The 12788-nt window shown below is 61.4% G+C and overlaps 1 protein-coding gene across 1 annotated transcript; it reads left to right on the top strand.

Moving 5' to 3' along the window:
* The first annotated feature begins 4408 nt into the window (after window positions 1–4408).
* On the top strand, window positions 4409–12541 carry LOC115641670 (sulfotransferase 2B1-like). Its single transcript, XM_030544999.1, has 6 exons — window positions 4409–4506; window positions 8135–8215; window positions 9110–9270; window positions 9642–9736; window positions 9994–10174; window positions 10377–12541. Exons 1-6 carry the CDS (start codon window positions 4409–4411, stop codon window positions 10490–10492), a joined length of 732 nt encoding a protein of 243 aa, XP_030400859.1. The 3' UTR covers window positions 10493–12541.
* The last annotated feature ends 247 nt before the right edge of the window (window positions 12542–12788 follow it).

Genomic DNA, 12788 nt, shown 5'->3' with positions numbered 1-12788 from the left:
GGGGGGGGGGAGCGCATGTTCACCCCCACACAACCCCTCCGCCCCTGCCACTTCACAACTTCCTGCCCCTTCACTCTGCCTGCCAGCCCCACTCTGCCCCTCGCTGTGTGGGGCCCTGCACCATCTAATCCCCCAGGCCCCTCTCCCCAGAGCTCTGAGCACCCCAGCTCCAAAGGGAACCCCCAGGACCCAAAGGCCCTTCCTCCCCCCAAACACCAGAGATATGCACTCACAGCCCCATCTGGCCGGGACTCTCTAGCCCACTGTGTCTGCTGCACACACCCGGCTTGAACCCCTCTATGTGTCTGTCCCTCCATCCCCCTAACCCCATCTAGCCATCCATGCTCCCGTCTAGCCATCCATCCCCCACACCTCCCATCTACCCATCCCTCCATCCCCTTCACCCCCTCTATCCATCCATCCCCCGCACCTCCCATCAACCCATCCCTCCATCCCCCTCACCCCATCTATCCATCCTTCCCCTCGCACCTCCCATCTACCCAGCTCTCCATCCCCCTCACCCCATCTATCTCTCCATCCCCCCACACCTCCCATCTACCCATCCCTCCATTCCCCTCACCCCATCTATCCCTCCATCCCCCCACATCTCCCATCTACCCATCCCTCCATCTCCCTCACCCCATCTATCCCTCCATCCCCCCGCATCTCTCATCTACCCATACCTCCATCCCCCTCACCCTGTCTATCCATCCATCCCCCTCCATGCCCCCGTCTATCCATCCATCCCCTGCACCTTCCACCTACTCATCTCTCCATCCCCACACCTCATCTATCCATCCATCCCCCGCACCTCCCATCTACCCACCCCTCCATCCCCCTCACCTCTTCTATCCATCCATCCCCTGCACCTCCCATCTACCCATCCCTCCATCCCCCTCACCCCATCTATCCATCCATCCCCTGCAGCTCCCATCTACCCATCCCTCCATCCCCTCACCCCGTCTATCCCTCCAACCCCCCGCACCTCCCATCTACCCATCCCTCCATCCCCCTCACCCCATCTATCCATCCTTCCCCTTGCACCTCCCATCAACCCATCCCTCCATCCCACACCCTGTCTATCCCTCCATCCCCTCGCACCTCCCATCTACCCATCCCTCCATCTCCCTCACCCCATCTATCCCTCCATCCCCCCGCATCTCCCATCTACCCATACCTCCATCCCCCTCACTCTGTCTATCCATCCATCCCCCTCCATGCCCCCATCTATCCATCCATCCCCTACACCTCCCATCTATCCATCCCTCCATCCCCCTCACCCTGTCTATCCATCCATCCCCTGCAACTCCCATCTACCCATCCCTCCATCCCCTCACCCCGTCTATCCCTCCATCCCCCGCACCTCCCATCTACCCATCCCTCCATCCCCCTCACCCCATCTATCCATCCTTCCCCTCGCACCTCCCATCAACCCCTCCCTCCATCCCCCTCACCCCATCTATCTCTCCATCCCCCCACATCTCCCATCTACCCATCCCTCCATCCCCCTCACCCCATCTATCCCTCCATCCCCCCGCATCTCCCATCTACCCATACCTCCATCCCCCTCACCCTGTCTATCCATCCATCCCCCTCCATGCCCCCGTCTATCCATCCATCCCCTGCACCTTCCACCTACTCATCTCTCCATCCCCCTACCTCATCTATCCATCCATCCCCCGCACCTCCCATCTACCCATCCCTCCATCCCCCTACCTCATCTATCCATCCATCCCCCGCACCTCCCATCTACCCATCCCTCCATCCCCTCACCCCGTCTATCCCTCCATCCCCCCGCACCTCCCATCTACCCATCCCTCCATCCCCCTCACCCCATCTATCCATCCTTCCCCTCGCACCTCCCATCAACCCATCCCTCCATCCCACACCCTGTCTATTCCTCCATCCCCTCGCACCTCCCATCAACCCATCCCCCTCACCCCATCTATCTCTCCATCCCCCCGCATCTCCCATCTACCTATCCCTCCATCCCCCTCACCCCATCTATCCCTCCATCCCCCCACATCTCCCATCTACCCATACCTCAATCCCCCTCACCCCATCTATCCATCCATCCCCCGCACCTCCCATCTACCCATACCTCCATCCCCTTCACCCCATCTATCCATCCATCCCCCGCACCTCCCATCTACCCATCCCTCCATCCCCCTCACCCCATCTATCCATCCATCCCCCGCACCTCCCATCTACCCATCCCTCCATCCCCCTCACCCCATCTATCCATCCATCCCCTGCACCTCCCATCTACCCATCCCTCCATCTCCCTCACCCCATCTATCCCTCCCTCCCCCCGCACCTCCCATCTACCCATCCCTTCATCCCCCTCACCCCATCTATCCATCCATCCCCTGCACCTCCCATCTACCCATCCCTCCATCCCCCTCACCCCGTCTATCCATCCATCCCCCTCCATGCCCCTGTCTATCCATCCATCCCCTGCAACTCCCATCTACCCGTCCCTCCATTCCCTCACCCCGTCTATCCCTCCATTCCCCCGCACCTCCCATCTACCCATCCCTCCATCCCCCTCACCCCATCTATCCATCCTTCCCCTCGCACCTCCCATCAACCCCTCCCTCCATCCCTCACCCCATCTATCCCTCCATCCCCTCGCACCTCCCATCTACCCATCCCTCCATCCCCCTCACCCCGTCTATCTCTCCATCCCCCCACACCTCCCATCTACCTATCCTTCCATCCCCCTCACCCCGTCTATCCATCCATCCCCCTCCACGCCCCATCTATCCATCCATCCCCCTCCACGCCCCGTCTATCCATCCATCCCCCCGCACCTCCCATCTATCCCTCCATCCCCCTCACTCCTGTCTATCCCTCCATCCCCCCTCCATGCCCCTGTCTATCCATCCATCCCCCCGCACCACCCATCTACCATCCCTCCATCCCCCTCACCCCATCTATCCATCCATCCCCCTCCACTTCCCCCATCTATCCATCCATCCATCCCCCTGCACCTCCCATCTACCCATCCCTTCATCCCCCTCACCCCGTCTATCTATCCATCCATCCCCCCTCCCGTCTCCATCTGTCCATCCATCCCCCTGCACTTCCCATCCACCCATCCCCCTCACCCTGTCTTTCCATCCATCCTGCCACACCTCCCATCTACCCATTCCTCCATCCCCCTCACCCTGTCTATCCATCCATCCCCCCTCCACACCCCCATCTATCCATCTATCCCCCCACACCTCCCATCTACCCATCCCTCCATCCCCCTCACCCCATCGATCCCTCCATCCCTCCTCCACACCCCCATCTATCCCTCCATCCCCCCGCACCACCCATCTACCCATCCCTCCATCCCTCTCACCCCATCGATTCCTCCATCCCTCCTCCACGCTCCCGTCTATCCATCCATGCCCCGCACCTCCCAACTACCCATCCCTTCATCCCCCTCACCTCATCTATCCCTCCATCCCCGTCACCCCATCTATCCATCCATCCCCTCGTACCTCCCATCTACCCATCCCTCCATCCCCCTCACCCCATCTATCCCTCCATCCCCCCGCACCTCCCATCTACCCATCCCTCCATCCCCCTCACCCCGTCTATCCATCCATCCCCGCCTCCATGCCTCCACAGGGCCGCCCAGAGGGGGGCCAAGTGGGGTAAATTGCCCTAGGCCCCGGGCCCTGCAGGGGCCCCCACAAGAATATAGTATTCTATAGTATTGCAACTTTTTTTATGGAATGGGCCTCTGCAATTGCTTTGCCCCCGGCCCCCTGAATCTTTGGGCAGCCCTGTGCCTCCATCTGTCCATCCATCCCCCCTCACCTCCCATCTACCCATCCCTCCATCTCCTTCACCTTGTCTATCCATCCAGCCCCCCACACCTCCCATCTATCCATCCCTCCATCCCCCTCACCCATCTGTCTATCCATATGTCCCCTCTCATGCCTCTGTCTATCCACCCCCTCACCCATCCATCCCTCCATGCACCCCATCTATATCTATCCCCATCCACCCTATCTATCCCCCTACAGCTTCTCTCTCTCTCTCTCCCCATATACACTGCTCTATCTTCATCCATGTTTTGGGGGGCAGGATACCGGGATAGATGGGCCGGGGGGGGCTGATCTGTGGAGCAGGCAGGGGGTGGGATACTGGGGTGGATGGGTCCGGGGGTCTGATCCGGGGGGCAAGCAGTGGGCAGGTTACCGGAGTAGATGGGCCCAGGGGGCTGATCTGGGGGGAGGCAGGGGGTGGGATACCAGGGCAGATGAGCCCCAAGGGCAGGGATGGAGGGAGGATGTTGGGTTCGTCACCCCCAGCTAATCCCCCCAACCCCTTACAGAGCTGGAAGTGGGAGAGGTGTGGGCAGGTGCTGGGGGCTGGCGCAGGTGGGGAGGAGGCAGGGCTCTGATCCCGGATGCGGGAGGCAGGAGGCGGGGGGGAGGCTGAGTGGGATGCTCTGTGGGTACATGGGGGGCACCGGGGGCTGCTGGCAAGGCCTGGCACAAACCCTCGGTATGGGGCACAGCGCCCCCGAGGGGTCTCAGAGCCAGCCCCACCCCACACTCCAGTCCCCTAAGCGGGGCCCATCGCCAGGCACAGCCTGCCCCCCCCTTCATTTCTAGAGCCGCGTCGCCCCCTGGTGGCCGGTTCCCCGCACAGCAGCCCCGCACACTGGTGCAGGGGTTATTTGCTAGGGACAGGCTGCGACTCTGCAGGCCATAAGGGGTTAATCCAGGGGAGGGGGGTTCGGCCCCGTTCTGCAGAGAGGTAAACTGAGGCACCAATGCTGATGAGCCCAAATGGCTGGAGCGTGACAGAGGCCAGGAAGGACTCCTGGGTTCTCTCCCCGGCTCTGGGAGGGAAGTGGGGGGGGGGGTCTAGTGGTTGGGGGGGGCTGGGAGCCAGGACTCCTGGGTTCTCTCTCCAGCTTGGGGAGGTGAGTGAGGATCAGGAGACTGGAACTGGTGCCCCTCCCCCTGCTAGCTCAGCTCCGCGCCCAAGGGTCAGTGCCCCAGCCCCTTAACTTTTGAGTAGTGTCTATCCAGGGCAATTCTGCATTGTCCCCGACCCCCGGCCCCGGCCCCACTCCATGTGGGAACTCACCTGCCAGCCCCTGGCACAAGGGGTCCCTATGTGAACCTGGCCGGGCCCACAGAGAAAATCCAAAGCAGACTCAGGCATCACACAGGGATCCCACAACAGCGGGCGACTGGGCCACAAAACAGCAGCTGAAATGCAATGCTGACTAATGCAAAGCAACGCCCATTGGGAAAACATAATCCCGACTATTCGTACAGAACGGTGGGGTCTAAGTTAGCTGGTACCCCTCGAGAGAGAGCTCTTGGGGTCACTGGGGAGGGGTCTCTGAAAACATCCCCTCAATGTGCAGCGGCAGTCGAACACTGAACAGCCTATTGGGAATCGTTAGGCAAGGGAACCATCATAAGATAAAAATATCCTAATGCCGCTGTATAAATCCCTGGTCCGCCCACCCCTTGAGTCTCGCGTGCAGATCCGGTCACCCCAGCTCACAAAAGATACATTGGAATTGGAAAAGCTGCAGAGAACAGCAGCAAAAAGGATCCGGGGGCTGGAAAGGTTCCATATGAGGCGAGATTAATAAAACTTGGACTTTTCAGCTGGGAAAAGAGACGACTCAGGGGGATATGATGGAGGTCTAATAAATCCTGACCGGTGTGGAGAAAGTAGGGTGACCAGGTGTCCCGATTTTATAGGGACAGTCCCAATTTTGGGGTCTTTTTTTTATATAGGCTCCTATTACGCCCCACCTGATTTTTCACATTTGCTGTCTGGTCACCCTAGGAGAAAGTGAATAAGGAAGTGCTCTTGATGCCTTCTCATTACACAAGAACTAGGAGTCACCCAATGAAATGAATAGGCAGCAGGTTTAAAACAAGCAGCAATCACCTACCCCAAATCGTGTGAGAACCCCCCAAACTCCCCCTCTGCACTCCTTACCTGCCCTGCACCCCCTGAACCCCCTATATGCCCAATACCTCCCCTGTACCCCCTATATCCCGACATCCCTGAGCTCCATCCCATATCACGAGAGCCTCCCAGAGCCCCCTATGCCTGCCATACCTCCCCTGCACCCCCACACCTACCCCCAAATTGTGTGAGGTCCCCTCAGACCTTCCCCTGGAGACCCCCACTGCACTCCACACCTATCCCAACGCAGATGAGACCCCCCAATTCCTGGAATCCCCCATTCCTCCCCAGCCCCTGGTGCCCCCTACACTGCTTCCCCCATTTCTTCCTCCCCCATGCATCCACATACCTCCGTCCCATCCCTAGCTCCTGCTAGTAACCCCCCTGCACTCTGGCCCTTGGGATCCCCCCTCCAGGATCCCCACTGCAGAACCCCAGCATCTGCACCCCTCAAACTCCACTTACATCCTCTGAACCCTGGCACAGCCTTTGAGCACCCGGCCATCTCCCCTATCCCCTGGGTCTCCCCACCTCCCCTATTCCCTAACTCCCCCTCCACCCCTCTGACCCCCAGGATCCTAGCTTCCTATCCCATCGCCCTGCGCCCTGGGGTCTGACCCAATCTGGCCACCCTTGTGTTCTTAACGTCCAGCATCTCCTCATCTGCTGTCATGTCATAATTATCATCTGACCTCCCCATGGCCTGACACCACCCCCATCATTTTGCACATCTCTCAATAGTTCAATGGATAAAAATGCTTAAACCACATCATTTTTTGTGCCACTCTGGCCCTTTCACTCAACACTAATCTCCTGTAGGGTGCCTGGAGCCCCTGCCCTGGCCCCTCTCAGCACCTCTCCAGCAGCGCAACAGGGGAAATGCCTGAAAATAAACACTGCTTTGACCCCTGGGGATTATTAAATAAGAAGTTAAGCGCTGCCGAGCGGCTGGAAATGCCCGGCTGGCCCGTGCCGCAGAACAGCCCCGGCTGGGGGGGGAACCCACCGATTTCCAGTCGGGTCAGTGCCGGGAGCGCACAGGGAGCTCGCCTGGGACGGGACCTGCTGCAAAGTACCAGGGCCCCGGCCTCCTTCCCACTGTCTGAGCGCTGGGGAGCGTCTCATGCTGCCCTGCTCTGTGTGTGTGTGTGTTTATGTGTGTGCGCACACACACACACACAAACACACACACACAGAGCAGAGGGCAATGCTGGACACACACACACACACAACCCAGCAGGGGGCAGTGCTACACACACACACACACACACACACACACAGACACAAACACCAGCAGGGGGCAGTGCTGCACACACACACCCCAGCGGGGGGCAGGACACACATACACACACACACCAGCAGGGGGCAGGACGGACACATGCGCGCGGCTCCCCGGGGAGTCGGGACTCCGGGAGGCACCAGCTGTTCTCCCCGGACCCCCTAATGCGGTAGCCCCCCCGAGGGATCCCCCCGCCCACGTCACTGCCCAGCGCGGGGCTCGGCTGGGGTTACCCGGGGGAATTCCCCCACCAGTGACCCGGATTCACACAACGCCCCATTCTGCGGGGGCGGCCGCGGAACCCACGTGGGTTCTGTGGGGCGGGGCCGGGCCGTGGGAACGGGACACAGACAAAGCCTGGAAAGACCCCGGCTGAAGGGTGATCTGAGTGAGGGGGTGGAGGAGGCCAGTGCCCCTCACTCCTGACCTGCAGCCCCTGCCCCCCCCCCGGCCCGCCCATGTCCCTCACTCCCGACCTGCAGCCCCTGCCCCCCCCCCCAGGCCCGCATCCATGTCCCTCACTGCAGACCTGCAGCCCCTGCCCCCCCAGCGTCCCTCACTCCCGACCTGCAGCCCGGCCCGTGCCCCCCATTCCCGACGTGCAGCCCCTGGCCCCCCGCCAGTGCCCCTCGCTCCAGACCTGCCGCCCCTGCCCCGCTGGTGCCCCTCACTCCTCCCTGACTTCAAGTCTCCAAGTCCGGACTGTCCTGCCCCTCCCTCCTCCTGCCCTGCCCGCGTGGGTCCCTGGGGGCGATTCCTGTCCAGGGTGGTGGTTGGGAATTGGGGGGCTGGAGGGGGAGGGGCTCAGAGGTAGGGATGGCAACACAGGGGGAGGGATTAATGAGGAGGGGGGACCCAACAACATAGGGCTGGTGCTGCCCGTTGCTGAGCGTCCCCCCGTGTCCCCCCCAGCTCCATGGCTGACCCCGGCCCGCGCTCGCTGCTGTACGAGGGGCTCCTGCTTCTGGCCCTGGTGCACAGCGAGGAGAGCGTGTGATATGCCCAGTTCGGCTCCCAGGTACGAGACAGAAGTCTTCAGTGTCACCTACCCCAAATCGTGTGAGAACCCCCCAAACTCCCCCTCTGCACTCCTTACCTGCCCTGCACCCCCTGAACCCCCTACATGCCCAATACCTCCCCTGTACCCCCTATATCCCGACATCCCTGAGCCCCATCCCATATCACGAGAGCCCCCCAGAGCCCCCTATGCCTGCCATACCTCCCCTGCACCCCCATACCTAACCCAAAATTGTGTGAGGTCCCCTCAGACCTTCCCCTGGAGACCCCCACTGCACTCCACACCTATCCCAACGCAGATGAGACCCCCCAATTCCTGGAATCCCCCATTCCTCCCCAGCCCCTGGTGCCCCCTACACTGCTTCCCCCATTTCTTCCTCCCCCATGCATCCACATACCTCCGTCCCATCCCTAGCTCCTGCTAGTAACCCCCCTGCACTCTGGCCCCTAGGATCCCCCCTCCAGCCTCACCCAGGATCCCCACTGCACCCCCAGAACCCCAGCATCTGCACCCCTCAAACTCCACTTACATCCTCTGAACCCTGGCACAGCCTTTGAGCACCCGGCCATCTCCCCTATCCCCTGGGTCTCCCCACCTCCCCTACCCCCTAACTCCCCCTCCACCCCTTTGACCCCCAGGATCCTAGCTTCCTATCCCATCGCCCTGCGCCCCCCCCTTTGTACTCCATTCCCCCCCATGCTTCCCCTACTCCTGGCTCTAACCACCCCCGCACCTGGGGACCCCATACTACCACTCCCTGGGGCCCCCTCCCCCAATATCTACCCAGCCCCCCAGCTCCATCATTCTCCCCCCTCCCCCAGGCTCCACCTGGATGCAGGAGTTGCTGACCCTCATTCCCAGTGATGGAGACTCCCGGCTGGCGCAGTCGGTGCCCTCCTGGGAGAGGGTGCCCTGGCTGGAGCAGACCACAGCAGCTGCGCTCCTGGAGAACAGTCCCTGTCCTCGGCTCATCTCTTCCCACCTGCCCTGCTGCCTCTTCTCCACCTGCTTCCATGGCTCCAACGCCAAGGTGAGGGGCGGCGGGTCGGGAGTGAGGGGCATCGGCAGGGCTGGGGGGGGGGAAGGGCTGGGTTAGCAGGGGGCTGTGGGTCGAGAGTGAGGGGCACCGGCATGCTGGGTTAGCAGGGGGCAGCGCGGTGCAGTGGTTAGAGCGGGGGAGGGGCTGGGAGCCAGGACTCCTGGGTTCTCTCCCTGCTCCCAGAGGGGAGTGGGGGCTAGTGGTTAGAGCAGGGGCTGGGAGCCAGGACTCCGGGCTGGGGAGCTGCGTGTGCCCAGGCTGTTATATCAAAGAGTCTTCAAGTCCAGCGTCTGGGTCCCACTGTTCGTTTCATACATAAATTGGCATTTTACCCTCGCTCCATAACCCCACCTTACTTCCAGTGCTGTTCGGCTCCTGGTTCCAGCCCGTCAAGGGCTGGCTGGGCCTTAGGGACCGGCTCAACTTCCTCCTCCTGACCTGTGAGGAAATGCATCAGGTGAGAGACTAGCACCAGAGAGAGGTGGGGCCAGGGAAGTACCCCCTCCCCCGCCATCGTGGGTCACACCCCTGGACTCATCCACCCTGGTATCTAGCCTCCTCCCCTCCCCCACCTGATCAGACCCCTGGGCCCATCCCCTCCCTGCCACCTGGGTCAGAGCCCCAGCTGGGCCCTTCTACCCTGGTGTCCCGCCCCCTCCCTGCCCCCCAATCAGCCCCCCAGGCCCGTCTACCCCGTGTTCCGCCCTGTGCCAGGACCTGCGGGGCAGCGTGGAGTGGATCTGCCAGTTCCTGGGCAAGCAGCAGGACGCGCAGGCACTGGACGGGGTGGTGGAGAACGCCTCCTTCCAGGCCATGAATCAGAACAAGACGTGCAACTACGGCCTGGGCCTGGAGAACATCATGGAACAATGGGTCAGCCCCTTCCTGAGAAAAGGTGGGAGAGGGGCAGTGCCCCTGCTGGGCAGCAGGGGGTGCTGTGTGGGGGGGGGGGGCGGGGGGGGCTCCCAGCTACCCCAGCCTGGCCTCTCCCAGCAGGGGGCGCTGTGGAGGGGCTCCCAGGTACTCCAGCCTGGCCTCTTCCAGCAGGGGGCGCTGTGGAAGACTCCCTCACCCCCTCCATTCTCTGCTTCCCGCAGGGGTCCCTGGTGACTGGAAGGGGCACTTCATGGTGGCGCAGAGCCAGGTGTTTGACTGGCTCTACCGGGAGCAGATGCAGGATGTAAGCGTCCGATTCCCCTGGGATGAGGCCTGAGGGGTTGCCAGCCCCCTCCACCAGACAGCTACAGTCTGTAGGGACCCCTAGATCCGTGTGTGGGCACTTGAATAGTCTGCAGAGCTGGGGCTAGAACCCAGGAATCCTGGCTCCCCCCGCCCCCACCCGTGCCCTGCTTTAACCACTAGACCCCAACCCCTCTCCCAGAGCTGGGGATGGAACCCAGGAGTCCTGGTTTCTGTTCCTGGCCTCTGTCACTCTACAGCCATTTGGGTTCATCAGCGTCTGTGCCTCAGTTTCCCTCTCTATGGAATGGGGACAACCCCCCCTTCCCAGGCCTTGGATTAATCCTGTAGCTGCTTGTCACTAACAACCCCAGCAGGAAAGTGTGCGGCTGCTGTGTGGGGAACCTGCCACCAGGGGGCGAAACCTCTCCAGAAATGGAGGGGGGGGAAGGCTTTCCTTGGCAAAGGGCCCCGCTTAGAGGGGCTGGCTCTGAGGCCCCTTGGGGGTGCTGTGCCCCATACAGAGGGTCTGTGCCAGGCCTTGCCAGGGGCACCCTTCCCCCAGCCCCATAGCGCCCCCCGGTACCCAAAGAGCATCCCACTCAGCCTGCCCCTCCCCACCTGCCTCAGCCCCCAGCACCTGCCCACACCCCTCCCCTTCCCAGCTCTGTAAGGAGTTGGGGGGATTAGCTGGGGTCGGGGTGACGAACCCAACATCCCTCCATCTCCAGCAGGGGCTGCAGCCTGGAGTCCCCTTCCTCCATCCATGCCCCCGGATCAGCCCCCTGGGCCCATCTACCCCGGTATCCCGCCTTCTGCCTCCCCCCGGATCAGCTCCCTGGGCCCATCTACCCCAGCATCCCACCCCCTCACTGCCCCTGGATCAGCCCCCCCGGCCCATCTACCCCGATACCCCCACTGTGACCCTTTCAGGTTCTCCAGGGGTACAGGGTGAATCAGCAGTGCCAGGCCACCTTCTCTGTGCTCAAGGGGGGAAACGCGAGCCCCCACTCCGGGCCCCACCAGCCCATCCCAGCAGGGGGCGCTGTGGTTTGCCTACCAGCCCTTAGCATCCTGGCGCGGATCCTTGGGGCAGAGCTAAATCTGTGGAGATAGTTACCCGTCCCCCAACCACCCCGAGGTCTGCTCTGTCCCTGGCTCTGCCCCTCCAGCCTGTCTGTGCCCAGCCCCTCAACTGCTGGGAGGGCCGCTTTGCACTCGGATCGGCTGCCTCTGTGGGAGCTGGGCCCCCCTCTTAACCACCGTCCCCTCAGTCCAGCCCTCTGCTGAGCACTTGGGCTGGGGTCGTGTCTGCAGCAAAACCAAGAGTCAAACAGCTGGGAAAGAGATACAAGAAAATACAAAGCGTGGGGTAGGGTTTGCGTGTATTCCTAGTTAATAAGCAGGGTAGGGTCTGCACTTCTTCCCAGTTAAACTGGTGCTCCTAGAACCCATAGTTATTACCAGTTAATGAACAGTCTGGAAGGTGTAGTAATTACTAGTTAATAAACGGGCAAGAGTCATAAACACAGTCCGAGCCTGAATTTATTCCCCGTGTCCTTTCCTGGCCAAGAAGGTGTTTCTTCCCCGCTGGTCCCCCGGCCAGTGTTTGTCCCACTGGGAGAGCCTGGATCCACTTCTCATGAGAGGCTTACCCTGGCAGAGTGTCTTCTTCATAACAGAGCCCATCTGGGGGCCGGCGTCCCTCCCATACGTGGTTCCCCCATTTTTCTCTCTGGTTGCACAGAGGATTTTGTTAATTCACTTTGCCCCAATGGGCCTCCCCACCCCCTACTCAAAGCCTTTCTCTCGGGCACCTTGTCTAGGGCATCCACATGTGGCTGGGCCGGGCCCCAGATGTCCTTACTCCTGGGTGAGTTAGCACACAGGGCCACACTCCCCTCCCAGAGCTGGGTGAGAACCCAGGAGTCCTGGCTCCCAGCACTCCACTCCCCACAGCCACTAAACCCCCCCTCCTCTTCCAGAGCCAAAAAAGAACCCAGGAGTCCTGGTTGGATGGTGGGGGTGTCACCAAATGTGTCCAGTGCCTGAATCCCAGCACCAACCCCCTCATTCTTCAGTGGGGAGCAGCACAAGGGGGTTCTGTTATATTTGGGGAGGTCTTTTCTTAACCTCCCCCACCCCATTTTCCTTCTTCTCTTACAGTGGCTGGCACATAGGGCCCCTGGATGCCAGTCAGCAGCCCCATAGCTCGAGCCTCCCCACGGACTGTGCTCCAGGACCCCCTCCCGTGGGGCATTCCCCTCTCATTCAGGGGAATCCCCACCCCCAGGAAAGCTGCAGCATTCCACAGGTCACATGGATGGATC

Source organism: Gopherus evgoodei, unplaced genomic scaffold (genome assembly GCF_007399415.2).
Source record: "Gopherus evgoodei ecotype Sinaloan lineage unplaced genomic scaffold, rGopEvg1_v1.p scaffold_35_arrow_ctg1, whole genome shotgun sequence".
Lineage (NCBI taxonomy): Eukaryota > Metazoa > Chordata > Testudines > Testudinidae > Gopherus > Gopherus evgoodei.
Note: the sequence above shows the minus strand (reverse complement) of the source record. Positions and strands in the feature narration are given on the sequence as shown.